General features: G+C 40.1%; 1 protein-coding gene across 2 annotated transcripts in view; it reads right to left on the bottom strand.

The window, feature by feature from the left end:
- Positions 1-3,091: 3,091 nt before the first annotated feature.
- si:ch211-153b23.7 (TNFAIP3-interacting protein 1) overlaps positions 3,092-27,278 on the bottom strand; it is a 39,563-nt gene continuing 15,376 nt past the window's right edge. For both annotated transcript variants that reach the window (XM_063061383.1, XM_063061384.1), the window contains 4 exons: positions 21,507-21,632; positions 18,844-19,089; positions 15,305-15,430; positions 3,092-6,177 (listed from right to left, as the gene is read on the bottom strand). In XM_063061383.1, the coding sequence (XP_062917453.1) occupies positions 5,923-6,177; positions 15,305-15,430; positions 18,844-19,089; positions 21,507-21,632 (753 nt within the window). In that variant the 3' untranslated portion in view covers positions 3,092-5,922. The remainder of the gene's footprint in view (positions 6,178-15,304; positions 15,431-18,843; positions 19,090-21,506; positions 21,633-27,278) is intronic.

The following is a 27,278-nucleotide window of genomic DNA, read 5'->3' as shown; positions in this document are numbered from 1 at the left end:
TGAGCAGCCTTCTAAAGTTTTGGTGAAGCTGCATGATTTTTGATAGTGGCCTCTTTGGGTTTACCAAGCATGAAGAAGCCCCTGTATTGAGGCAAGATGAGAACAAGGGAAGTGACATCACAACCACTGGGCCAGGAACACTTCTGTGTTTCCCTCAAAACTGCACCACCATATCTGCACCGCCCCAGGAGAAAGAGCCTTCTCAGTGAAAAGGGTGCCAAATCTCCTGCGAATTAAATCCCTACTTGGGCTTTATGGATTAGTATCTTGGATCATGCTCCATGGCATCCCAGCTGCTCTGCCCATGACTGCAAGAAACTACAAAGAGCAATGGACACAGCTCGGCATATCGTGGAAACCATCCTCCCTCCATTAACTCTCTCTACTCTTCTTACTGCCTCAGTAAAGCAACCAGCATAATCAAAAACTCTACATGCCCTGGATATCCTGTCTTCTCCCTCCTTCCATTAAAGAAACAATAGAAAAGCCTGAAAGCATGTACCAGCAGGCTCAAAGATAATTTCCATCCCACTATTACAGTATTAGACTATGGAGTGGTTCCCTGTGGACTCTTGACATCACAATTGACCCTGTTGTGACCATGCACCTTACTACCTGATCTGCTCTTTCTCTGTAGCTGTCACACTTTATTCTGGATTCTGTGATTGTTTTACCTTGTACTACCTCAATGCCTCATTGTAATAAATGTATCTGTATAGACTATATGCAAACAAGGTCTGAGCAAGCTGATTCATTATTGCTACATGTACCGTAGTTCATATGACAATAATGAACCAATTTACTCAGATCTGCCTGCTCTGCAGTCTTTGCCAGCTAACTGGAAGCCAGGCCTGCCTAACAGGCTGATCTCTCGGTGGTGGAAAGGCTGGTTGAGTACAAACGTAGAAAAATCACATACTGTGAAGCGAATACCCTTCAGCTTTGGGAGATCCAATATCCATTTGCAGTGCCTTGTAAACGTATTCAGCCCCCAAACCTTTGTTCTCAAAAATGAGTATTACAACCAGGGATTTTGCTCAATTTAACTGAGAATTATTATTTGTGCACCACTGGCTCTTTTTCTTTTACAGTCAAGCCCCAAAATCAGGGAGAATTGTAAAGCATGATAAACTAAAGATTCAAAACCTGAAATGCCAGCGGTTCGAAAGTATTCATCCTCCTTCGCTCAGGACTCAGTTGAACCACCTCTTGCAGCTATTACAGCCAGTAGTCTCTTTGGATAAGTCTCAGTTAGCTTTGCACAATGTGATGGAGTAAGATTTGCCCATTCCTCCTTGCGAAATTGCTAAGGTGTGCCATATTAGTTGGGGAGCAGCAGTGGACGGCAATATTAACATCTTGCTAGAGGTATTTGGCCGGGTTAGGGTCAGGAGTCAGACTGAGCCACTCAAAGCTTTCAATTTTTTGCTACTCGCTGGTTGCCTTGGCAGTGTGCTTTGTGTCATTGTCCTGCTGAAAGACTAACTTCCTCCCCAGTTTAAGCTTTCTGACGGAGGCTAGCAGGTTTTTATCGAGGATCTCTTCATACTTAGCAGCATTCATCCATTTTTCCATCAATCCTGACCAGATTACAGTCCCTACTGCTGAAAAGTATCCCCATAGCATGATGCTACCTCCACCATACTTTACAGTAGGGATGGTGCTACCTGGTTATTACACTGTATTAAATTTACACCACATGTACAAGTTAGCACTGAGGCCAAAAGGTTCCAATTAAGTCTCTTCCGACCACAAGACCTCTTCTACAGCTTTACAGCGTCTTTGAAGTGACACTTTTCAAAGTCTTTATGGGCAAGGGTATGTGTTTTCAGTTAGGGCTTCTTCCTTGCCACTCTTCCATAAATACCCTTTTTCTGCAAAGCTTTAGTGATTCTGGAGCCATGAACCTCTACTCCAGTTGCAAACAAAGACTTTTGCAGCTCACTGAGTGTGACCATTGGTGACACAGTTGCCTCTCTTACAAGTGCCATTCTTCTCCAGCGACTAAGTACAAAGGGATGACCTGACCTAGGCAGTATGGCTGTGGTTTCATATTTTTTCCACCTTTTCACAGTCGACTGCACTGAGCTCTGAGGTATGTTCAGTGCCTTTGAGATGGTCTGGTACCCTTCCCCAGATTTGTGCTTCTCTTTTATCATTTCCCTCACTTGTCTTGAATGTTCTTCATTTTTGTTTAGTCTATTGAAAATCAACCATACTGTTAGACCTTACTGAGAGAGGGGGCATTTATTCTTATGAACCCATTGAAAACAGGGGATCTCCAGTTTTCTGCATCAACAACTTGGGTGAGTTGATAAGGTTAATACATGTATATTGCACCTGAGGAAAGTTAGTGTAGTAATTGCAAAGGGGATGAATACTTCTTCAGCCTCACTTTTTTGGTTTTTAATTTTTAATAAATTATTGACAGGTTTTGGAATTTTTCTTTTGATTTGAAATGATGCAGAACATTTTCTCGATTAGCTCAAATTACTTCAATATCTCTTAAATTTAGAAAATGAGACAGCAAAATGTGAAAATATTTGTGGGGGCTGAATACATATTCAAGGCACTGTAAAACTTGTAGCAAGTGCTTTGATTTTCAAGGGGGTAGGGGTACAAAGGCCAGCATTCCTTTTGCTTTTATAATGACAAACTAAACCTGCAAAGGTACATTGTACTGCATGTGTTAAACACCTCCCACGCTTTACTGCGTTCTGTCATCTACAACAATATTTTCTTTTTTTTTAATTTTATTTTTATTTGGATAAGGAGTTCACAACCGTTCTGGTTAACTACTACCAGCCAAAATGCAATGTTGGCCCAAGCTCTGGCTTACAACACTGTCCCGTGTCTTCCAGTGGAATATGTGAGAAATATTTGCATCAGGAAGCAATGGGAAACAAGACTCAAATTGTAAACTCTGCCCTCACACAGGAAAAAATAACTTACTTAAATTAAGTATTGGGAAGTAAGAAGATAGTCCTGAAATCTCACAACATTGGAAAGTGCTTCTGGCTAAAACTGGAAGGAAGGAAATTACAGGAAACCAAAAAAAAGAATGATACTACAATGTGGCTATAATCACGTGGCATTTTTATTTCACATTAGGTTATGAAATGTATTAGTTATTAATTGGTAACTTCAGTAAAACAGAAATTTTAAACAAGCACAAGAACATATTTACATGATACATCTTGTAAATGCAAGCATTGCAAAATATAAAGGACACCATTTTACATTAAGAATGTTACCTGCAATTCTCCCCCACCACTGGCACACAACGCAAATATGGTGTGTATTTACACAGCTGTGGCAGTAGTTAACCAGTGCCACCGGGGTTGCTTAGGCATGGAAATGGTTTCCAAAGATGTTTAGGTTTCTGCCAGCACATTGAATAAAAAGGCACCAATTTCACTTGTTACAAAATTATCATGAGAGATTTTGTCTCTGCGCGGGCTGACAGTGCAAACAGACATTAATACTTTATGATGTTTTAGGTGCCTGGGCTGTAAAATAGGGAAAAGAAAAATCAGACAGGTTTTACACCTCAACAAACAAGTTGCACAAAATATGTGTAAACTGATGGGCAATAATTCCTCGAAATAAAGATATCTGTCACTGCTTCGTATTAAATGATCATAACAATGTCAATTCTGTAACTTATGTTGGCAAAGTAAAAAAAATACATTTTATTTGCCATTATATCAAATAGTGACACTGCTCCCTTTCCGAAAACAGTGACAGGATGCAGTCGAAGTGAACCTTTATATATAATACTTTATCTCCATACATCAGATTCATAGATTTATAGACTTATAGTTACCCAGCCCAAATCTTCTATGCCAAGTACTATGCTTATCTAAGCTGATTTCACAAATCGTGCCCTTTTAACAGATGCAAGTACTTCTTTGATCACAAAATTATTTCACAGTAAGCTTATTTTATTTCTTCTGAAATTTCGACGTGACAGATGCGTAACACAGAAATGTTAAAATAACTATCTGGAGTGCCTTGCACTTCACAAATAGTATAATGATCACACCCTAAAGTCTGAATTTACATATCAGAAAAAGATCAAGCTTATAGTTCCCCCACCCACCCCCAACTAAAACTATTACTGGAATTGCAATGAATTCTGAATATTACAGATACCGGTGTTAAGATTAATCTTTTTTTGATTAAAAAATTATTCTAGAAATACCAGATTAAAGTCCTTCAGTTTTTTTTCCCCTCTCATACCGATACTAACTCTCCCAGTATAAGCTAACAAAGTTCTTAAATTATTACCTGGAAGAAAAAAAATATATTATTAACTCCTAATGGAGTCATATTAGATACAAGTTACAAACCTTACTCTGAATATAATCTAGTCATTCAATAATATGTTATTGAACATAACAATTGAAACCACTCAATATTAATTGCTCAGCAAAGTTTCTATGCTTTATCAGCCAATAACCTTATGCACAAAAGGTTACCAAGTTAAAGAGTTTGCTACAAACGACACAATATAGGTGTATCCTATTTTGTTTGATACACCTCCACAAATATAAAATTATACAGTAAATAAATGAAATGTGTAAATATGAATGGTCAAGATAAAGTACAGTATTAGCAACATAAGGTGCAATTCCTCACAGATTAAATTAAAAAATGCATTTACAGCTTATAGAAATTTTCAGCCTCCTAGATCGAAAGAATGCAGGAGATTCACTCACAGCAAGTCTCCACAAACTTCAATGAAGTAATTATCAAATAATCCATTCATTTTTAGTTATCCTGATGGGTAAGCCTTATCTAGGACAGAACTCTGTTACTCAGTATGTGCAGAACTTGAAAAACAGTTCTTTAATTTTGGACTTAATGAATTGGTGGCTGACGAGTCAGAAATAAGGCACTGGATTGGACTATCCAAAACATCAGTAACTAGTTTGAATGTATATGCTTCTCACATAATAAAGAAATGTCTGATGATAACTGCAGGTAACATCATCTGCAATCATGCTCATGTAACCAGAGGTTGGTGCCTTCATTGACGGTCGTAACCTCAGCTCCACCTGGGAACCCTGTGGAAGGTTACTGTGATGGTGAGAAGGAGGTTGAGCAGGTTACCAATACAATTAGCATCTATTGTTATGCAATCAGTCTCAAGGTCAAGAGCTACTTTATAAATGAAAAATGGTTATCTTTCTTTCCTCTTTGTGGTTATGCAGGAATATGCAAACTTAAAAATGACCATTTTTGGAGGAGTAGTTTAAACAGACATCGTGCTCAGGTGGACCATATACTCCTGATAAGTTCTCCTGGACAGATACATGGATGGGAGGTGTATGGAGGGATATGGTCCGTGTGCAGGTCAGTGGGACTAGGCAGAAAATGGTTCTGCACAGCTAAGAAGGGCGAAAGGGCCTGTTTCTGTGCTGTAGTTTCTATGGTTCTATGGTTCTGTCCTGCCCAACATCTTCCTCTGTGGTCAGACTAGGTGGTGAGATAGAATGAGCAATAATTTGGATGATTCATCAATATTGGATTATAGCATCGACCTAGAGAATTGTGCTCCAGCCTTGCATTTGATTTGAACCAGCTACTTTCTAATTCATAGGTAAAAGGTACTAATCACCATGCTACTGTTGAAAAACTAACACAGATGTCAGTATATCATCTTAACTACATCATTAAATGAACCCATTAATAATCTGACACATAATGGAATTTTATACAGACATGTTAATGTATTCATTTTAAAGAGGTTGTTCTAAATCCAGAGGGCATGAAATTCAAACACAAGAATAATTTGTGCAGAATATTTAATGGCCTTGGTTTTACTTGCCTCATTTATAAATAAGGGCATGAATGTAGCAGGTTTTCAAGGACACTAATAACACTCCTTTCACTCCAACCTTCTTCCAAAGCTCTACTTTAATGGTAGTCTATCGAGTAAGGCAATGCATGGATTTCTGCACCTTTACACTTATGATGGTTTGAACAATTCGGGTGCCGTTCAATGCAGTGCTTGCTGCACTGTATTCTCTTGATTTCTCCAGATTTCTGATGTGTGTTGTTGCACCGGTGGATGAGAACTGGCTCCTTACTTTCCGATTTACTCTTTAGCAGGCGCTGAAGAATTTGTTTATCAGACCTTTCCCTTTTAAAATCATCCTCATAAATCTTGAGCTGAGAAAGAAAGAAAGAAAGAGTTTATATTTTATTGCATTGTACAGATAATATTCTGTCCCTTTCTATCTTAATCCCCACTCCTTTCTTAAGGCTTGGACATTTGCTGAGGTATTTAGTGCCCTTATAGAATCTGATCCAGGTGCAGACCCTTCGTTACAGAGCAAACATGGATGACCAGACTTTTGGCTGTGAGGATGTGCATCATGGAGCGTTGTACTTTCTACCCCCACTGAAGATGGGGCTCTAATCATGCAGAAGAGGTAGTTATTGACAAATAAATATGCTGCTGCAGAGATTAAAAATAAAGATAAATGTGGAATATGGGCTTGTGGTCTCATTGATACCTTTTCATAATCACACACTATCATTGCTACTCTTCAGATATCGCTAGAGAATATTTCCCATGATTCACTTCATTTACTGCATGACATAAAACTATCCTATAAATTAAAAATGACAGTTTGTAGGAAAATTCCATCAAACCATGAAAACAATAAAGCTTGTTGTGCCAGTGCTGAATTGTGCTGAAGTGTTGTTACACGAGGGAGAGTGATAAAAATAATTACTTGGCTATACCAGAGGAAGTTGGCATCGTTGCTTGGTTATCTCAAAGGAAGTTGGCAACATCTACATATTCTGTGGGGTGCAGTTGTAACTATGGTCAAAATTAGTTGGCACGGTTGACACCTTCCCTCATAATACCAGGCAAACTATCAAAAGGCACTTTGAATGGAGGCAGACAGTGACTCAGGGAGAAATTTCCTAGTTCATGAAGTAAAATGTTTTTACACAGAGAGATGGGAAGTGAAGGAAGGCCTGAGAATGGATCTACAAGAGAAAAGGGTTTAGGGCTGAGCATCTATAGTGATGTTGCACAAATCTATTGATGTATAATATACAAACATTTTTGTCCAGATTAGGAAGGTTATTGATTTATTTTTGGTAGATTTATTTAAATAGGTTAACTGAAAGATGCCAGACCACCTCAGCCATGACAAAGGAATGCTCATCACATGTGAAGACTCTAGGATGCTTCACACCTCATGGAGTTGCACAGTAGCTGGGCACATTGACCAATGGAGAAGTCTTTCAATGGAGTGCAGCAGCTGTTCACAGTCCAGCGCATCTATGTGGTGAGAGCTTCTTTCATAGGGAGTACCACAAGGTGTCACTTTGCAGATTAAGAGTGTGTGGGCAGGGTGGGAATAAGGATCATAGACAAATAGGTATGACTGGACAGGTCATGTAAAAAATCTCCCAAGTTACAGGAAAGTTACTAACATGGTTAGTGCATTGGCTGATTGGTAGGAGGCAGCAAGTGGGAATAAAAAGGTTGGCTATCTCTGATTAGTGCTGTTCTGCAGGGGTCGGTGTTGGGACCATTTCATTTTGTGCTGTATATCAGGGATTTAGGTAATGGAATAGATGGCTTTGTTACCAAGTTTGCAGATGGTATGAAAATTGGTGGAGGGCAGACAGTGTTGAGGAAATAAGTAGGATGCAGAAGGACATAGACAGATTAGGAGAACGGGCAAGAAAGTGGCAAATGAAATACAATAAAAGTTGCTGGTGAACGCAGCAGGCCAGGCAGCATCTCTAGGAAGAGGTATAGTCGACATTTCGGGCCCCCTCCCCCTTCCACTTTCAAATCTCTTACTAGCTCTTCTTTCAGGTAGTCCTGACAAAGGGTCTCGGCCCGAAATGTCGACTATACCTCTTCCTAGAGATGCTGCCTGGCCTGCTGCGTTCACCAGCAACTTTGATGTGTGTTGCTTGAAATTCCAGCATCTGCAGATTTCCTTGCGTTAACGAAATACAATGTTGGAAAATGCATGGTGCTGCACCTTGGTTGTAGAAATAAATGTGCGGAATATTTTCTAAATAGGGAGAAAATCCATAAATGTGAAATGCAAAGAGACTTGGGAGTCCTTGTGCAGAACACCCTAAAGTTAACTTGCAGACCGAGTTGGTAGTGAGGAAGGCAAATGCAATGTTGGCATTCATTTCAAGAGGTCTAGAATACAAGGGCAGGGATGTGAATGTGAGGCTTTATAAGGCACTGGTAAGGCCTCACCTTGAGTATGGTGAACAGTCTTGGATTCCTCAACTAAGAAAAGATGTGCTGGCAGCTCACAAGAATGATTCTGGGAATGAAAGGCTTATTATACGAGGAACGTTTGATGGCTCTGGGTCTGTATTTACTGGAATTTAGAAGGATTGGTGGGGGGGGGGATCTCATTGAAACATTTTGAATGTTGAAAGGCCTGGACAGAGTAGATGTGGAAAGGATGTTTCCCATGGTGGGGGAGTCTAGGACAAGAGGGCACAGCCTCAGGATAGAGGGGCGTCCATTTAAAACAGAGATGCGGCAAAATTTCTTTAGCCAGAGGGTGGTGAATTTGTCACCACAGGCAGCTGTGGAGGCCAGGTTGTTGTGTGTATTTAAGGCAGAGATTAATAGGCTCTTGATTGGACACGGTAGCAAAGATTACAGGGAGAAGGCTGGGGAATAGGGGTTGAGGAGGGGAGAAAAAGGATCAGCCATGATTGAATGGCAGAGCAGACGCGATGGGCCAAGTGGCTAAAATCTGCTCCTATATCTTATGATCTATGTTCTTATCTCTCTCCATATTTTAAACTATTCTGAATATATTTGAGGAAGATGGTGCCTTTGGGAAGCACAGCAAGAACCAAGTCTATGACACTTGGTAGTACAGAGAGACAGAAGGAAGTTCAGGAAAGCAGTTATAATAGGGGAAAATATTTGCTGTTGTGGCAGTCAGACAGTTCTGGGGTCATAAATATGTTCCCTGATGAAGGATAGAGAAAATTCTGAGGGATTTGAAGAGTTAACAGTTAGAGGCTTGTATCCATGTTGATGCTAATCACGTGGAAACGAGATGGGAGTAAGGGATGAAGCTAAAGGACAGATTATACTGAAACAGGAATAAGGCTAGTGACAAAGCTCTCAGATACATTGTAATCACTGGATTACTCCCAGTGCCAGTGTTGTAGTGGAAAGAAAAGTGAAAGCTAACAGTTAGTAAATAGGGACGTGGATTGTGTTAATGTGGGAACTGCAGACAAAGCCTAGAAGCAGAGATATGGAAGCAGCAGTGACAAATTTCAGGAACTTCATAAATTATATTATTGTGTGCACCTATTGTTGTAATAGAAAACTGGATTTACTGTTAGACCTGTGAATAATCATTTTATTCTATAATCAGGACCTAGTCTGTTATTTAATTAAGTCTTACTATAACCACCTTGTTGGCACATGGCCAAGGCTTCAGTCTAGTGATCTGAAGGTCACTAGTTCAAGCCTCAGCTGAGGCAGCGTGTTGTGTCCTTGAGCAAGGCACTTAACCACACATTGCTCTGCGACGACACTGATGCCAAGATGTATCGGCCTTAGCGCCCTTCCCTTGGACAACATCGGTGGCGTGGGGAGGGGAGATTTGCAGCTTGGGCAACTGCCCGTCTTCCATATAACCTTGCCCAGGCCTGCACCCTGGAAATCTTCCAAGGCACAAATCCATGGTCTCACAAGACTAACAGATGCCTAATAAAAATAATAATACATAACAATAACCACCACTCTGTATTCAAAACATAATTTTACCGGCAATCTCATCAACTGAGAATGTAAAATCTGTACCAAATTCACACCTACAGATCAGCTTTGATTGTAGTATACATGGATTTCAGCAAGGCATTTGACAAGGTACCCCATGCAAGGCTTATTGAGAAAGTAAGGAGGCATGGGATCCATGGGGACATTGCTTTGTGGATCCAGAATTGGCTTGCCTACAGAAGGCAAAGTGTGGTAGCAGATGGGTCATATTCTGCATGGAGGTTGGTCATCAATGCTGTGCCTCAGGGATCTGTTCTGGAACCCCTTCTCTTCGTGATTTTCATAAATGACCTGGATGAAGAAGTGGAGGGATGGGTTTGTAAATTTGCTGATGACACAAAGGTTGGAGGTGTTGTGGATAGTGTGGAGGGCTGTCAGAGGTTACGGTGGGACATTAACAGGATGCAAAACTGGGCTGAGAAGTGGCAGATGGAATTCAACCCAGATAAGTGTGAAATAGTTCATTTTGGTAGGTCAAATATGATGGCAGTGTGGAGGATCAGAGGGATCTTGGGGTCTGAGTCCATAGGACACTCAAAGCTGCTACGCAGGTTGACTCTGTGGTTAAGAAAGCGCATGGTGCATTGGCCTTCATCAATCGTGGGACTGAGTTTAGGACCCGTGAGGTAATGTTAGATCTATATAGGACCTAGTCAGACCCCACTTGGAGTACTGTGCTCAGTTCTGGTCACCTCACTATAGGAAGGATGTGGAAACCATAGAAAGGACGCAGAGGAGATTTACAAGGATGTTGCCTGGATTGGGGAGCACGCCTTCTGAGATAGGTTGAGTAAACTCGCCTTTTTTCCTTGGAGCGACAGAGGTGACCTGATAGAGGTATATAAGATGATAAGAGGCTTTTTTTCCCCAGGGCTGAAATGGCTAGCACCTGAGGGCATAGATTTAAGGTGCTTGGGAGTAGGTATAGAGGAGATGTCAGGGGTAAGTTTTTTTTAAAAACGCAGAGAGTGGTGAGTGTGTGGAGTGGGCTGCCAGTGACGATGGTGGAGCCAGATACGATAGGGTCTTTTAAGAGAGGGCTAGGTGTAACGGTAGGTAATTTCTAAGGTAAGGTCATGTTCGCCACAACTTTGTGGGCTGAGGGGCCAGTATTGTGCTGCAGGTTTTCTATGTTTCAATGTCTCCTGGTGAGCGCTAGCTTTTTTAAAAACAAGTCACCCATTATTTCTAACACCAACTCGCCAAATCTGTGTGGCCTTTCAGCTTGCTCCTATGGCCAAGCATTGCTGACATCAGAAATAGAGTACAGTGCATGCTCATATGTTGTTGAAAAGATGGTGCAGTGAGGTGGGCTTGGAGTCATGGGACATTGGAACTGGATCTGGTAAATATGAGGTGGATAAGTATTTGAAAGGGACAGACTCTGGGGAAAGAGTAGGGAACTGGGTCTGATCAGATTGCTTTTATGAAAATGCTGGATTGGACTGATGTTCTGAGCTGTAATGCTCCTACAGTTTTGCTTATAAGCATTTGATTACACAGCAGCACTGATAAGACCAGTGAGAGATTCCTGTAAAGCTCAAGTGACTGAAACTTGAATTGTATTTAGAGAAACCTAAAGAACATAAAATCTATCCCTTCATTTATAATGAATTCATGTGAACGTTTGTTGATGATTTTAAAAACTGGACACCTTTCAAGGCGGAACAATGGTTTCAGCATCAGTTTTGTGACTCATGGAAGCCCAGTGGAATTTAACTACTTTTCTGAATAAGGGAAAAGCTAGTCTTGTGATATCTCAAAACTAAATCAGAGATAAATCACATCCATGGGTTCCGTCAAATGTGTTCTCTTAAGCAGTACACGTCTTAAAATGGGGAACTGTAGACTGATACCATCCTTGGTTCTAAGAGGCAAAACTGAATATAACTAAAATCATTAGGGAAAGCAAGATTTTTTTGTGTCCCACTCAGAGTAACAATTCATCATTGAAGGTTTCTCCCCCTCGACCCCAGTTTCCCTCCATTTCACCAACATACGATTGAGGGAATTTGGTCATAGAAACATAGAAAATAGGTGCACGAGTAGGCCATTCGGCCCTTCGAGCCTGCACCGCCATTTATTATGATCATGGCTGATCATCCAACTCAGAACCCTGCCCCAGCCTTCCGTCCATACCCCCTGACCCCCGTAGCCACAAGGGCCATGTCTAACTCCCTCTTAAATATAGCCAATGAACTGGCCTCAACAGTTTCCTGTGGCAGAAAATTCCACAGATTCACCACTCTCTGTGTGAAGAAGTTTTTCCTAATCTCGGTCCTAAAAGGCTTCCCCTCTATCCTCAAACTGTGACCCCTCGTTCTGGACTTCCCCAACATCAGGAACAATCTTCCTGCATCTAGCCTGTCCAATCCTTTTAGGATCTTATACGTTTCAATCAGATCCCCCCTCAATCTTCTAAATTCCAACCAGTACAAGCCCAATTCATCCAGTCTTTCTTCATATGAAAGTCCAGCCATCCCAGGAATCAATCTGGTGAACCTTCTTTGTACTCCCTCTATGGCAAAGATGTCTTTCCTCAGATTAGGGGACCAAAACTGCACACAATACTCCAGGTGTGGTCTCACCAAGGCCTTGTACAACTGCAGTAGTACCTCCCTGCTCCTGTACTCGAATCCTCTTGCTATAAATGCCAGCATACCATTCGCCTTTTTCACCGCCTGCTGTACCTGCATGCCCACTTTCAATGACTGGTGTATAATGACACCCAGGTCTCGTTGCACCTCCCCTTTTCCTAATCGGCCACCATTCAGATAATAATCTGTTTTCCTATTTTTGCCACCAAAGTGGATAACTTCACATTTATCCACATTAAATTGCATCTGCCATGAATTTGCCCACTCACCCCACCTATCCAAGTCACCCTGCATCCTCTTAGCATCCTCCTCACAGCTAACACTGCCACCCAGCTTCGTGTCATCCGCAAACTTGGAGATGCTGCATTTAATTCCCTCATCCAAGTCATTAATATATATTGTAAACAACTGGGGTCCCAGCACTGAGCCTTGCGGTACCCCACTAGTCACCGCCTGCCATTCTGAAAAGGTCCCGTTTATTCCCACTCTTTGCTTCCTGTCTGCTAACCAATTCTCCACCCACACCAATACCTTACCCCCAATACTGTGTGCTTTAAGTTTGCACACTAATCTCCTGTGTGGGACCTTGTCAAAAGCCTTTTGAAAATCCAAATATACCACATCCACTGGTTCTCCCCTATCCACTCTACTAGTTACATCCTCAAAAAATTCTATGAGATTCGTCAGACATGATTTTCCTTTCACAAATCCATGCTGACTTTGTCTGATCATTTCACCGCTTTCCAAATGTGCTGTTATCACATCCTTGATAACTGACTCCAGCAGTTTCCCCACCACCGACGTTAGGCTAACCGGCCTATAATTCCCCGGTTTCTCTCTCCCTCCTTTTTTAAAAAGTGGGGTTACATTAGCCACCCTCCAATCCTCAGGAACTAGTCCAGAATCTAACGAGTTTTGAAAAATTATCACTAATGCATCCACTATTTCTTGGGCTACTTCTTTAAGCACTCATATCATGGAAATGTTGAAAGGTTTGCCTCTGCTGCAGTGAGTAGCAATTAATAATGTTCATGCCTACTGTAAAGTTAAAAAAAGCAGCAACCATCAACACATGACAATACATCTCATAGTCCAATCTTAACGTGACCTATGAATTTTTGCATATCAGAAAGTACACAACTACTAAAAATAAACGTGCATCCTCTCTTACTTTCTGTTCTGTGTTCTGATTATAACACAGAACAAAAGGCCGGACTGGTTCACAAACTGACTGTAGTTGAAAGTCAGTTTGCATTTGTTGATGTAATGAAGACAATCTGGTTTTACTGACTGATTATAGTACAGATTGAAGCCACCCAATTACACTGGCTCAGTTAAATACCTTGCACGAACACAATGCCTCTAATGTAACAGAAGAGCTCAACCTACTTCTGAGTGGCAGAGAAAGCGGAACTTAATCTCAAGCCATTTCCAGTAGGCTCCATTTATTTCGAAGTATGAAATGGGAAACTAATTCTCATACGTCCAAACAGCAATCTCACAAGCAACACTACAAATATTAAATCTTTGTTTTCATTGCTCCCAGTAGCCCAAAAGTGAGGCAGCTACTAATCTTAAAATTCCATCTATATTGGACTTTGGAACCACACCAACCGCCCCCCCGCCAAGTTATCATGACCCGCATATGGAAAGGGTTGCTCATGCCACTTAGAACATAAACTAAATACAAGATCAGTACATTGCCTGATGCATTGATTGGTTGAGAAAACAGTGAACGGGCTGTAAGAAGTGTTCTAAGGGCAGACTGGATGCAAGAGGAACCTCTGCACTGCATTTACCGCAATAGCTTAAATAACAAAAGTGTTTTTTTATTAGTTTGAAATAACTTCCTGTAAAAAGCACAGTTCCATGCTTACAATTACAGATGTTTTCATTCAATTACAGTGAAACAAGTTTGAGAAACATGTTAAGGGAAGATAGCTTGGAGGAGACCTTTGAAAGGAAGCTCTCCAAGTACGCAGGACTGGTCAGCAACTGTCAGCAGGTTGAACGGTGAGCGAGGTGTCTCCCAGTGGAGGTTGGGTGTAGGGGATTCGTAGCCCGTTCTTTAGTTAGAGCCTTCAGAATTTTGGGCATCGAGGGAGGGAGGAAGAGGAGAGCCATCCGCAGTACCACCGATGCGGCAGAGAGGGCCTCAAGATGGCTGTGGCTCAAAAGAGGGGAGCCATGGAGTCATAAGTAGCTAGCCATCTGGACACCAGCTGGGGTCTGATCAGCCCCGGCTGGGTCACCTGGAGGAGGTTGTATGATGTTGAAAGACCCAAAACACCCGATGATTCCAGGAACATCACTGAAGACGTGTCCAGAAGCATCAATAGATGTATGTACACAGCATATTAAAGTTTCCAGAGAAAAAGAATATATAAGAAACAAAGAGATAATTCCACTGTGATTCCAACCTTCTTCACCTTAAATAGCCTCTTAAAATTTATCCTATTTGTTCAATTTTCACTGTATAAAGCACTCCCACCTATTTTTTCTCTACAAGGGGATGCATTCTGTAGCCTGAAGTGGATTAAAGACGGTATTGCAGTGTCCATTTCCTCTCCCAGAATGGCCTGTAGCTTTCTGAATCGCATACCAAGTTACTGCCCAGGGTATCAGGTGAAAAAGTAACATAGCAACAATTTCAGAGAGGAAAGGACTTCATGCTGATTTAGCATATCTTTGCAAAATTAGTTGGCATCCAGGCTCAATCTGACAGAAACTGTGCAACCAGAAATTGTTCCTCTCTGTCAAACACCTACTTGTAATTTTCTAAACTTACCCATGATGCACCAAAACCAGAAGGCAGAGGTCATGGAAGGTCTGCACTCTGGAAAGTGGTTTGGGGGGCTGTGTGGAGGAGGAAATTGGAATAAGTGCAACATACCTGTTCCTGAAGAAGATTCATCTGCAAATACATATCTTCTGTTACTTTCTTTAGTCTTTCATTTTCAGCTTGAGTGCGTTGTCGATCTTTGCGCTCCGTCTTATAATCTGATTCAAACAGCTTTGTCTACATTTCAATAAATAATGGAATTCAATTTTGGATCAAACTTTAATCATTTCTGTCATTGTTATTACAAAAAGTCACAAAATTATAGAAAATTGACCCTCCAGAATTGAAAGAGGGAATTGTCCTTTTTAAAAAGGTTTATCTGTTTGACTGAATCAACCTCCAGAAGCCAGTAGCAACATCGGTTTCACTTAGACCAGATCTTGGGATGACAGGTGATCAAAAACCATTTCTGAAAAATTCATAACTTTAATGAACCATATTTTGTTCCATAAGATGACTACCAAAGAAAGTTTACAACAGGCTGGATCTGCGAAAACAACTGGACACACATTCTAGGTTCAGACCCTTTGTCTATTGTTTGTTATTCTGCTCTAAACTTTGCATCTGCAGTCTCATATCACCAGTTTTGATCCTCTTTGTTCAACCTACCCACACTTGCCCAATGCTAGCTCCTTGGTATTAGAAGAGCAATTGGTAGCATTTCTGCCCTCTTCATTGCCGTAAGGATAATAAGGTCTGTGGCTCACCAGAGACACCCGGGATCTCACTATTCAGCCATTGTAGACTGGAGATACATGCACATCACAATTTCTATCCTTGTTGAATTGCTTTAGATCCTGATGATGTGGGCCTACCTCCTTCAATCACAGTTTCAGGTCACCTGACAAATAAATATACCTGGTCTGGATGTTAAGGGCTCCAATGACACACTTGTTGGCTCAGCAATGCAAACTCTTTAACAGCTTTGTAATGTGACCATGCCCACTTCCAGTTTGTTGGCTGCAAGGATTTTAAATGTTGCTGAATTTGTCTAATGTTCCAAAACAATTTTTAAACAATTTTAAGTGTTAAGTTTATTCACTGAAGTAATAAAAAAAAACATTTCTACGAATTTCTTCCACAAAGCTATTGGAAGTTCATAACATCTGAGATTCTTCACTCCACATCTAACCAGGCTCAAGATCCAAGAGCTGATTCTCCAAGGCACACAATTTTGACAGTCAGAGCACTTCATGATATCCAATGAGTTTGGGTCCTATGTTTAGCAACAATTGCACTGTGTCTCAGATGCACCACTGTTTGGAACCACTGCTTTTTACCTGCAAAAACCCTGGCCTTTCTCACACAGACATACAGTGGTGCTAGAAAGTTTGTGAACCCTGCAGAACTTTCTCTATTTCTGAATAAATATGACCTAAAATGTGATCAGATCTTCACGTGTCCTAACACTAGTTAGAGAGAACTCAATTAAATAAATAGCACAAAAAACATTATACCTGTTCATATATATGAGAGAGAGCGAGAGTGCGAGAGAAAATGATCCAATATTACGTGTATTTACTGGAAAAAGTATGTGAACCTCTGGGGTAATGCCTTCTACAAAAGCTATTTGGAGTCAGGTGTACCAATTAATGAGATGAGATTGGAGGTGTGGGTTGTAGAGGTGCCCTGACCTATATAAAAAACACACAAAGTCAGGTTGCTAACTCAGACGCCTGTTCTCATGAAAGGTCTAGTTATGTGCACCATGCCTCGATCAAAACAACTTTCAGCGGACCTTCGAGGAAATACATGAAGCGGGAAAAGGCTACAAAAACATTTCTCACGATCCGAGTGTTCATTGGTCCACAGTAAGAGAAATCATTTGTGAATGGAGGGAACTCAGTACTCTTGCTACTCTCCCAGGGATTGGGCATCCTGCAAAGATCACACCAACAGCACAATGTACAGTGCTGACGGAGGTAAAAAAGAACCCAAGGGTAACAGCAAAAGACTTGCAGAGTCTCTAGAACCTGCTAAAGTCTCTGTTCATGTGTCCACTATATAAAAAAAAACATTGAACAAGCATACAACAGGAATTCTGCAGATGCTGGAAATTCAAGCAACACACATCAAAGTTGCTGGTGAACGCAGCGGGCCAGGCAGCATCTCTAGGAAGAGGTGCAGTCGTCGTTTCAGGCCGAGACCCTTCGTCAGGTCTCGGCCTGAAACGTCGACTGCACCCCTTCCTAGAGATGCTGCCTGGCCTGCACCATTGAACAAGCATGGTGTTTATGGAGGGACACCACAGAGGAAACCACTGCCCCCCAAAATAAATTTTGCTGCATGTCTCAAGTTTGCAAAGAACCACCTGGATGTTCTACAATGCTTCTGGGACAATGTTCTGTGGATAGATGAGACACAAGTTCAAGTTTTTGGCAGAAATGCATGTTGCTATATTGAGAGGAAAAAGGGCTCTGTACACCAACACCCAAACCTCATCCCAATTGTGAAGCATGGTGGAAGGAGCATCATGGTTTGGGGCTGCTTTGCTAACTCAGGGCTTGAACAGCTTGCAATCATTGAGGGAGCAATGAATTCAAAATTGTATCAAGACATTTGATAGGAGAAAGTCAGTGTAGCAGTCCATCATCTCGAGGTTAATTGAAGTTGGATAATGCAGCAAGACAATGATCCAAAAAACAAGAGTAAATCAACAACAGAATGGTTTAAAAAGAAGAAAATTTGTGTTTTGGATTGGCCAAGTCAAAGTCCTGACCTTAATCCTATAGAAATGTTGTGGAAGGACATGAAGCAAGCAGTTCATGCAAGGAAGCCCACCAACATCCCAGAGCTGAAGCAGTTCTATATGTAGGAATGGCCTAAAATTCCTCCAAGCCAATATGCAGGACTGATTATTAGTTACCAGAAACATTTAGTTGATGTTATTGCTGTACAACGGGGGACAGGGGCATCACACTAGTTACTGAAAGCAAAGGTTCACATACTTTTTCCAACAAATACATGCAATATTGGATTGTTTTTCCCAATAAATAAATGAACAAGTATAATGTTTCTGTGTTATTTATTTAATTGGGATCTCTTCATCTAATTTTAGGACTTGCGTGAAGAACTGATATTTATGCAAAAAGAGAGAAAATTCTACAGGGTTCACGAACTTTCTAGCACAAATGTAGGCTTATTTTTGGATTTGGATTATCCCTTTTCCAAAAATATTCAGCAGTTCACACTGTTGCAAGGGGCTTGCCTTGACTAACGGAACACAGAATCTATCAAGCTGCTTCTGCACAGCGCTATTTGCCTTTACATGACTATTCAAAGAAAAAAAAAGTTGCGGTCGTACCAGGCAGAGACATCTGTGCATCACTTTCCATATTGCAGGATCTACACCATTGTTTAAGCTTTCAGATGACGAAAGGCAAGAGGTAGCAAAATTCAGGTAATAAAAGAGTCAGATTCTTTCATTCTTATATTGGTCTTTAGTTGTTTGCTTCCCAAACCAATACTCTTCCCCATTGTATCTTGATATATTTAACATTTTGTGATTTTCATTCACTTGTGAATAAGTGAAGCACCATTGCAAACTGAGCTAAGTCAACAAACCCATGGAGAAGAAGAATTGCCCCTACCTGACACATAAGGGCAGCCATTTGATCGAGAAGCTCCGTACACTCCTTCTGGGAGATCCCATATGGAGGTCTGTGTTGGCTTTCTTCTGGCTTTGTCATTCTGCAATGACCTGGCTCCCGTGACTTTGCCAAGGCCTGCGCGTGGTTTGCTGATGAGGGCACTGCTTGTTTTTGATTCACTTCTGGTTTTTGGACAATATTGTCGGCTGTTTTATCACTTAGAGTTGGTCTCCATGGCTGATCTTTCTAAACAATCATGCAACATCAATCAGTGCAAAACAATGCCCAGATTTGCCTGTGCTTCATAATACTCATTTCAAATGTCACAAGCAAGAATATTTTCCTTGATCCTCTGACTATAAATCTGTCATAAGAGAAACTTGAAATGCCGCAGTGAGCACAATCAAAGGCATTTGACTCGCATTCCAGAAATAACTGAACAGTGTATCACAAAGGTGAAAAAAATCTGCAGATGCTAGAAATCCAAAGCAACACACACTAAATGCTGGATGAACTCAGCAAGTCAGGTAGCCTCTATGGACAGGAGTAAGCATTCGAGGTTTTGGACCGAGACCCTTCTTCAGAACTGGAAAGTAAGGGTAGAAGTCAGAGAAAGAAGGTGAGGGGAGGGGAAAGAAGTAGTACAAGCTGGCATATGATTGGTGAAACTGAGAGAGGGGGAGGGGTGAGGTAAAGAGCTGGGAAGTTGTTTCTCTCTCTCTCTCTCACCCTATCTCCTTACCTGCTCATCACCTCCCACTGGTGCTCCCTCCCCCTTCCCCTTTTTCCCCCATTGTCTTCTGTCCCCTCTTATCAAATTCTCCTCTCTCCAGCCCTGTATCTCTTTCATCAATCGACTTCCCAGCTCTTTACTTCAACCCTCCCCCTCACCTGTCACCTGCCACCTTGTACTGCTTCCCCTCCTCCCACCTTCTTACACTGCCTTCTCCCCTTCCTTTCCAGAGAAGGGTTTTGGCCTGAATCGTTGACTGTTTACTCTTTTCCAAAGGTGCTGCTTGACCTGCTGAGTTTTGCATGTGCTACTGAACAGTGTGTTAATTAAAAGGGTCACAGTTAGGGAGAATGGCCCCATCCTGATGAGATGATGTTAGGTAACATTCTGTATGAATGGAATGCCCATTGATCAGTTTATTCTGAAATAAAAGTATGCAAACTGGACCTCTTTAATGGTTGATGTCTCCTAAACGTTGCTATCTTTCAGCTGCGTTTAATGATTATAATTCAAGCTTACAACACAGCTTAATAAATATTAATAGATGATAATATCACTCCAGCAAAAATAAAAACATGCTTAGAATTCAAAACATGTATTCTGTTAGTTAATTATAGTTTAGAAGCCTAATTAAATCCCTGGAGCAAGTCCCACCTTCAGGCAATCAGAAGATTGTTTGAATAATAATTCTAGACCCTCAAGCACCATCTGAAATGTTTGGAGCCTGTTGTTGATAATTCAGCAAACTCAATGCTACCACTGGATTTAAATGCAACACAGCTGTGATAATGAGCTGTGCAAGCTTACAGAGTGAGCAATGATATAAGGCAATGCTAAAGTTCCAGCACTTTCCTGGAATTCCTGCATAACACTGTAGAAAGAAAGAACTGACACAAATTGACGGTGTAATTTTCCAGCATTTTCACGTCAATTAGCTTCAGATGTCAAACATCTCAGAATTTCTACACTTCTCCATTTCTCTTTCCTCCTTCAAGGTGCACTTCAAAATCTCTTTGATTATTTTTTCATGACCTGCTGTCAGATTGTTGATTACTAATGACGCTCCAAAGCTTTTGGGATATTTTACAATGTTAAGAGTGTTAAGTCAATACAATTTGTTACAAGCAATATTCCTTATCAACAAATCAAATTTTCATTAAATAATAATTCAGAGGATTAAGAACATTTGAAAATTACTTGCATGAAATTTATCATAAAAGCCTGGAAATTCACAAAATATTCATGTGTACATCTACACACACACACAAAAACAGAATGGTTCATCCATCTTCCACAAAAGGATGTGCAAGAGCAAAAAAAAACACCAAAAATGCTGAAAATTTGAAATGAAATAAATGATCTTAGAAAATGCTGACAACACTTATCAGGCCAGGCAGCATCTGTGCAAAATCAGAGACAATGACCTTGATCTTGTGAACATGTTTTGCCATTTACACTTACGGCATGCAGACTAGTGGCTGTATATTGTTATGCTGAAATAGGTCAGTCAGCTCACAAAAGAGAAACTACTGAAATACAACTCCATATTTTCACAAAAGCAAGTCCAAACATGATATACAGTATTTTTGGCATTTTTATAGTTACTTATGATTGTAAACAGCTGCATGAAAACATTGGAATTTTAATTACACCCAATATATTACTGCAATAAATTCTATTACATTTCTTAAATACAGAAATTTACAGGATGTCATGTTCTACCAAATCTTTTGAACTAGGAATAATTCATAATTCAAGATATTAAGAACATTTAAAATGGGGTTGAATAAAATACTTTGAGAGATGCGATCCTTTGAAATATAAAAAAGTCTCTGACTCTGAATTGAAGTTAAATTTACCGGTTATTAACTTTGATGGTGCTAAATTTTGCCCAACACATAATTCCTGCAATTTGCATTTTGATACTCACCAGTGGCAGTTGCTGACCTTCTCCTATGGTGTGCAGTTTATTTTCTAGCTGTTTCACATATTCCTGAAGCTGTTGATTCCTTTTCATTTCTTGCATAAAGGATTGCTCATAATACTCCCTTTTGCACTAATTTTGAAATAAACAAAAAAAATTTCTGATTAAAGCTGAGTACTTAACATAAACTGACAAACAAATAGTTTTGTATCTAGACATTCACAAGAGGATGAGATGAGTGGCAACACTTAAAGAAAAGCAGAAGTAATGTGGTCATCATGGAGTGAGAACATTGCATAGTATTAGAGAAGGAAATAGTATCACATTATAACATGGAATGACTGAGGAATGCTAAGATTGATTTGTAATACAGATGTGTAAATGTAAATGTACAAGCTAAAGGGAATGAGACTGGTGTGTTAGTAAGCAAAGACCTTAAATGTTTTTGGAACAATCATTTTTAAATCTAAACTAGCTAAAATGGTGGGCTTTGTTTTGAAATATGTTCCTGAGGCAGGTTGTTCAGTATGATGCTCTGTCCAGCGTGGTGCGTTCAAAGAATACTCGCCCAGTCGAATCCAAACTAAACTTTTATATTCGTGGATTTCGTTCAAACTCCTGGACAATCTGGCAGAGGAAATGGCAGGACTGGCTTTCCGCAATGGATTCCAATTCATGCCACACGGAAAAATTGAGACAGAGCTTGGCTGAAATGGCCACACCCACCTCGGTGGCAGACTTAAACTTAACATTCTAATACAAGTATTTTAACTCCCTTTCACAACGTATAGGAAACTCCCGATATAATATCACTTTCTTTTTCAACTAAGCTTTGCACTGGGATGGAACAGCTTTTATAGGGCACAAACTCAAATTTCTACACGTATTTTTTAGCCAATACAAACATTTGCACTTGGAGGAACACTGAATTGGAATTAACTTAGATAATTGAAGCAAGAGATTCTGTAGATGGGGGAAATCCAGAACAACACACACAGAATACTGAGGTCAGGCAGCATTTATGGAAATGAATAAATAGTTGACATTGCAAGCCAAACCCTCTGTCAGCACTCGAAAGGAAGGAGGAAGTTGTCAGATAATTGAAACATCATTCAAAGACTTTTATTTAAGGGAGTAATATTTGCAAATATCTGAAGGTCACTGCTTTTCAATTATCAGCCTTTCCCATGGTAGCTAACCGCTCCAATGATGGAAAGCTGACTTATTGATTAGCTAGATTTTCCATTTTTTTAATCTGTGGTTAAAACACCAGAAGTAAACCAATACTGATAAATATATAATGAAACTATTAACAAATAAAAGTATAAATGGTGATCTGTTTTTTTTTGATTTAACTTGTACTTTGATTTTGAATTTCTCTCCAAATATCCTGATTATTGATTATGTACATTTTGGGTGAGGATAGTTACTTGTCTTCAAGATGTCTTAAATGCTTTAAGGCAACATATTTATGAAGTATAGTCACAGATTTATTGTAGGATCACATGACAGATAATTTGAATACAGCAAAATTTAACATGCGGCAATCAGAGAAATTGCTACAAATTATGTCAATGGTGTTGATGATTTGGAAACTTGGGAATTTTCCCAGCTTCCTTTAGCATGGGAGATTCATGCTTATTTGCATGCAGCTGTGAATAATGACCTCATTCCAGCATCTTATCCGAAAACTGGCAGTCTGGTAGTACCACACTTCCTCATTTCTACAGTGAAAACACAGATAATGTGGAATGGAGCCGGGACTCATGAGCAGCAGGGTTTGCCATTGTCAGAGTACGCAGACAGGAAGCCTAATCCAATCAGAACTCTTCCATTACTGCCATATTAGGCTGTCTCATCACACTCAATCAGAGGTATTCCCTCTGTTCCACCTTTCCCTCTCTGCTACCTAAACCAACTGAACCATCTTACCAGCAAACATATTTACTTCCCCATGTCACTCTCTGCTTCCCACAGGATTGCTCCTCTATGATCCCTTTGTCCATTCATCCCTCCCCACTAATTTCCAACCGAGCACCTATTCCTACAAGTGGAAGAAGTGTTACAAATCCCCATATACCTCCACTCAGAATCCCAGACAGTCCTTCCAGGTGAGGCAATATTTCACCTGTGAAACATTTTGTGCGGGTTGTTCTAAACTAATCTATTTCTCTCTTTCATAGTTCTAAGGATCCCAGACCCAAAATGTCAACTATTTCCCTTTCTCACCTACTGAGTGTTTGTGGAATTTTCTAGAACCAAATAGCTCCCGTATTGGAGGCAGTAATATTACCCTTGAGCTTGGACAGGTATGTTGAAAGATCATAATGCTACAGTGTGGATTGCACTGAACAGTTTGAATCAGAAGGAAAATACTTAGTCACATCTCTTTCTCAATTGCTATTCCATCACAAGTGTTCTGCTTGAAACAGGGAAACAAACTGCAGCATAGCGATATATCATGCATAACTGTAGCATAACAATACATCTGTATCACAACTTAATGTCTGGCAGCAAAGACAGTTCTGTATTAAATCCATTTATCACAATATTGCAATTATTTCTGACATTCTTGACAGACAAAGCAGGATGACCTTCACCAGAATACATTTCGGATAAACAATCTGCTATTGACTTTATGCAAAGAGATACTTTAGAACTGATAATTCCTGTTTGACTGTAATTACCACCTTCATTGTCTCTGAACTAAGCGCATGAAACTTTTCTCATCTACAAAGTTACATAGTAAATCCAAGTTTTAACTTATTAACAAATCTAATGATTTTTTTTCTGAACATATAAACTTCATGATGTACTTTGAAAAAATATTTAACTTGTTAATATAATGCTCGAAGTTTAAAAAATCTTCCAGATAAGCATACTGCATTACAATACTGTACATGATTACCAAAAGATTGAGCAATCAACTCGCTGGACTTATTTTGTAACTTACAACTCCCAACTCTTCAGTTCATGCAACACTGGACTTAGGCTCTAGTTACAAACAGTTTAACACGCTGTATTGTTATTAGAGACAACCATCAGCGAATGGATTGTTTTCCCTGTGAAGATCTACAAAACATTACAGAATGCTGACTCTAGCTTCAAGTGCAATATAATTAAGGATTTCCAATGGATTCCTGTAGCGCTTTGATAAGTTTTCAAGATCAATGAATATGATTCAACTTGTACTGCATTCTACATCCAGGTTTACTTAGTATCTTTGCACTATATCTGGCCAACTCTGTTCTATTTCTTCAGTCTACAGGGTCTCATTATATTTCAGGTCAACAGGAAATCCTTCATATGTCACATAGTGGGAAGATCATATTCTGACACCTTGTGACAAAGCCACCACTGACCATATTGCGAGACTATAGTAGTGCCAAACTGAAAAAGTAACAAAAGCTGGCAAAAAGATTTGAAAACTTGGCAAGATGTACATGCTGTTCTCAAACCAAATGAAGTTACAAAGGCTTAAGCTCCAAAACTGAGCCTCTGATTTATTTTAACAGAGGTTTGTAGAATTACTCGGCAATAGCCATTTGCACAGACAGACAGAGGCAGGTAAAACCATTAAGGTATATCTGAAACAGGACTGAAAGAAGCTGCAGAAGGTTGTAAATCTAGTCAGCTCCATCGTGGGTACTAGCCTCCAAAGTACCCAGGATATCTTCAGGGAGCGGTGTCTCAGAAAGGCAGCGTCCATTATTAAGGACCTCCAGCACCCAGGGCATGCCCTCTTCTCACTGTTACCATCAAGTAGGAGGTATAGAAGCCTGAAGGCACACACTCAGTGACTCAGGAACAGCTTCTTCCCCTCTGCCATCCAATACCTAATTGGACATTGAATCTTTGGACATTACCTCACTTTTTTTATATACAGTATTTTTGTTTTTGCACATTTAAAAAAATCTATTCAATATACGTAATTGTTTTTCTTGTTTTCTTTTCTCTGCTAGATTATGTATTGCATTGAACTGCTGCTGCTAAGTTAACAAATTTCACGTCACATTCTGGTGATAATAAACCTGATTCTGATTCTCATTCTGATTCCACTGTGGGGAGAAAATATCCCTAAAAGATCTTCAGGCTAGCACACTTTTGTTTCACACCTAATAGATTTTTCAGATTAAAAGATAAAAGAAGCTATGTGACTTGTAGACTTCCGGCAGAACATTTTAACCCAAAATTTGCTTCAACTGCCATTAACCTCTATTAACTCTACCAAACTGTCATGGGCTCACACCTAGCTTCACAATCCAGGTCATAAAAAGCCAACTAACCTCACCAAATTAAATTCAGAGCATTATCACCATTTATTTCAGCTTAAAGAAATTGCTTCATATCATTTTGTTTTTTGTATTAATAATACAATCGTTCAGCCTTACTTTGCTTGTGAAAATCTCAAAAACTACAACTGCCAAGTTCACAGAACAGCCTTATTGAGTTTCCCATGTTAAAACTGATTCACTACTCATGTGTGGTAAGTTCTCACTATTTCCAGCATGCAGCCCAATAAGTGCACTCAACTCTTAAAGGAGACAAATGATACAAAATCCAGATCAAACTTTGTTGTTTCACTGTTAACCAAAGTTTTAAAGAGTGTTCTAAATTTCCATCCCAGCATTCCAGAAGGAAGCACATGATGCCTTCAAGCATTTTTGAAACCTGACAGTAAGCTGAAGAGTTTGCAAAAGTAGTCACTCATTAATCAAAGATGACTAACTCAGCTCAAGGACACTTAAGCTACTTCCTCTGTGGCACTTTTATAGAATGAACACTCACAGAATTTTCAAGTCAATGGATATTAGATATCAGAACCTTATATTTCTCACTGGGGTAAGGAATATAAAGTACTAACAAGGTTAGAGTTCGTCCCTGTAAAAACAAACTCCGAAAACTGATGACAAGAATTAAGTCAAACAATGTACACAGTTGATACAATCAATTAATTGTAAAGACTTTAACTTTACTCACATTCACTCCCCTCCACTACCACCAATTTCTATTTTTATGTCATCGAACTGTAAACTTAAATTCGCCAGACCAAATAACCACCGCACAAAAAGATCGTTACTTATCTTTTCACTAGTTTATTTCTTCGAGCTCAGCCGGCGAGGGAACTTGGTCCCGACATCAGGGGGAGAAGCGTTCCCATCCCTCTGGCGGTTCAAACAAGTTCACTGCTCGACTTCCAGAATTGTTACAATTTATAAGGCCACCGATACAAAAGAACAATCAGTTCAATAGACATTCCAGCTACTCAAATAGAGCAAAACTTAATAACTTAGATAAGAGACTCCACCAAATTTAAGCTTTAATGAAGAAAGGAATGTCCTGTCTTATCTCCATCAGCAACCGCCTTTTGTTGAAACCAAAAGGTGTGAAAATTCAGGAGATGTCTTTTGTGGCTCTGTGTGAGCTTTTAGACTTATCTTGCTCCAAAGAAGCAGCAGTGAGACATCACCTTAAACATGCTGTAGCCATTCACAAACCAGAATACACAGACACAGTCGGTACTCAGACTTAACCCATTATTTACAAGAACCTGAGGATCCCCCAGTTCCCTTAAAACTATCAAAACATAGTGGTTTTTGCCTTTTTGTGAAATATTTCTACTTCATCCTTGTTCATCATTTCCCCAACCTGATCTGGAGATCTAATTACAGGGATTGCCAAGCACACAGGATCTCTTGTTTTTGCTTACAGTGTTTATAGATGGTACTCTGGGTGTGGCTGATGTCCTAAACAGCAAATTCAGATCAGGTAGAAATA

Source organism: Mobula hypostoma, chromosome 10 (assembly GCF_963921235.1).
Source record: "Mobula hypostoma chromosome 10, sMobHyp1.1, whole genome shotgun sequence".
Taxonomy (NCBI): Eukaryota; Metazoa; Chordata; class Chondrichthyes; order Myliobatiformes; family Myliobatidae; genus Mobula; species Mobula hypostoma.
The sequence above is the reverse complement of the archived record's forward strand: the minus strand, read 5'-3'. Positions and strand labels throughout refer to the sequence as shown.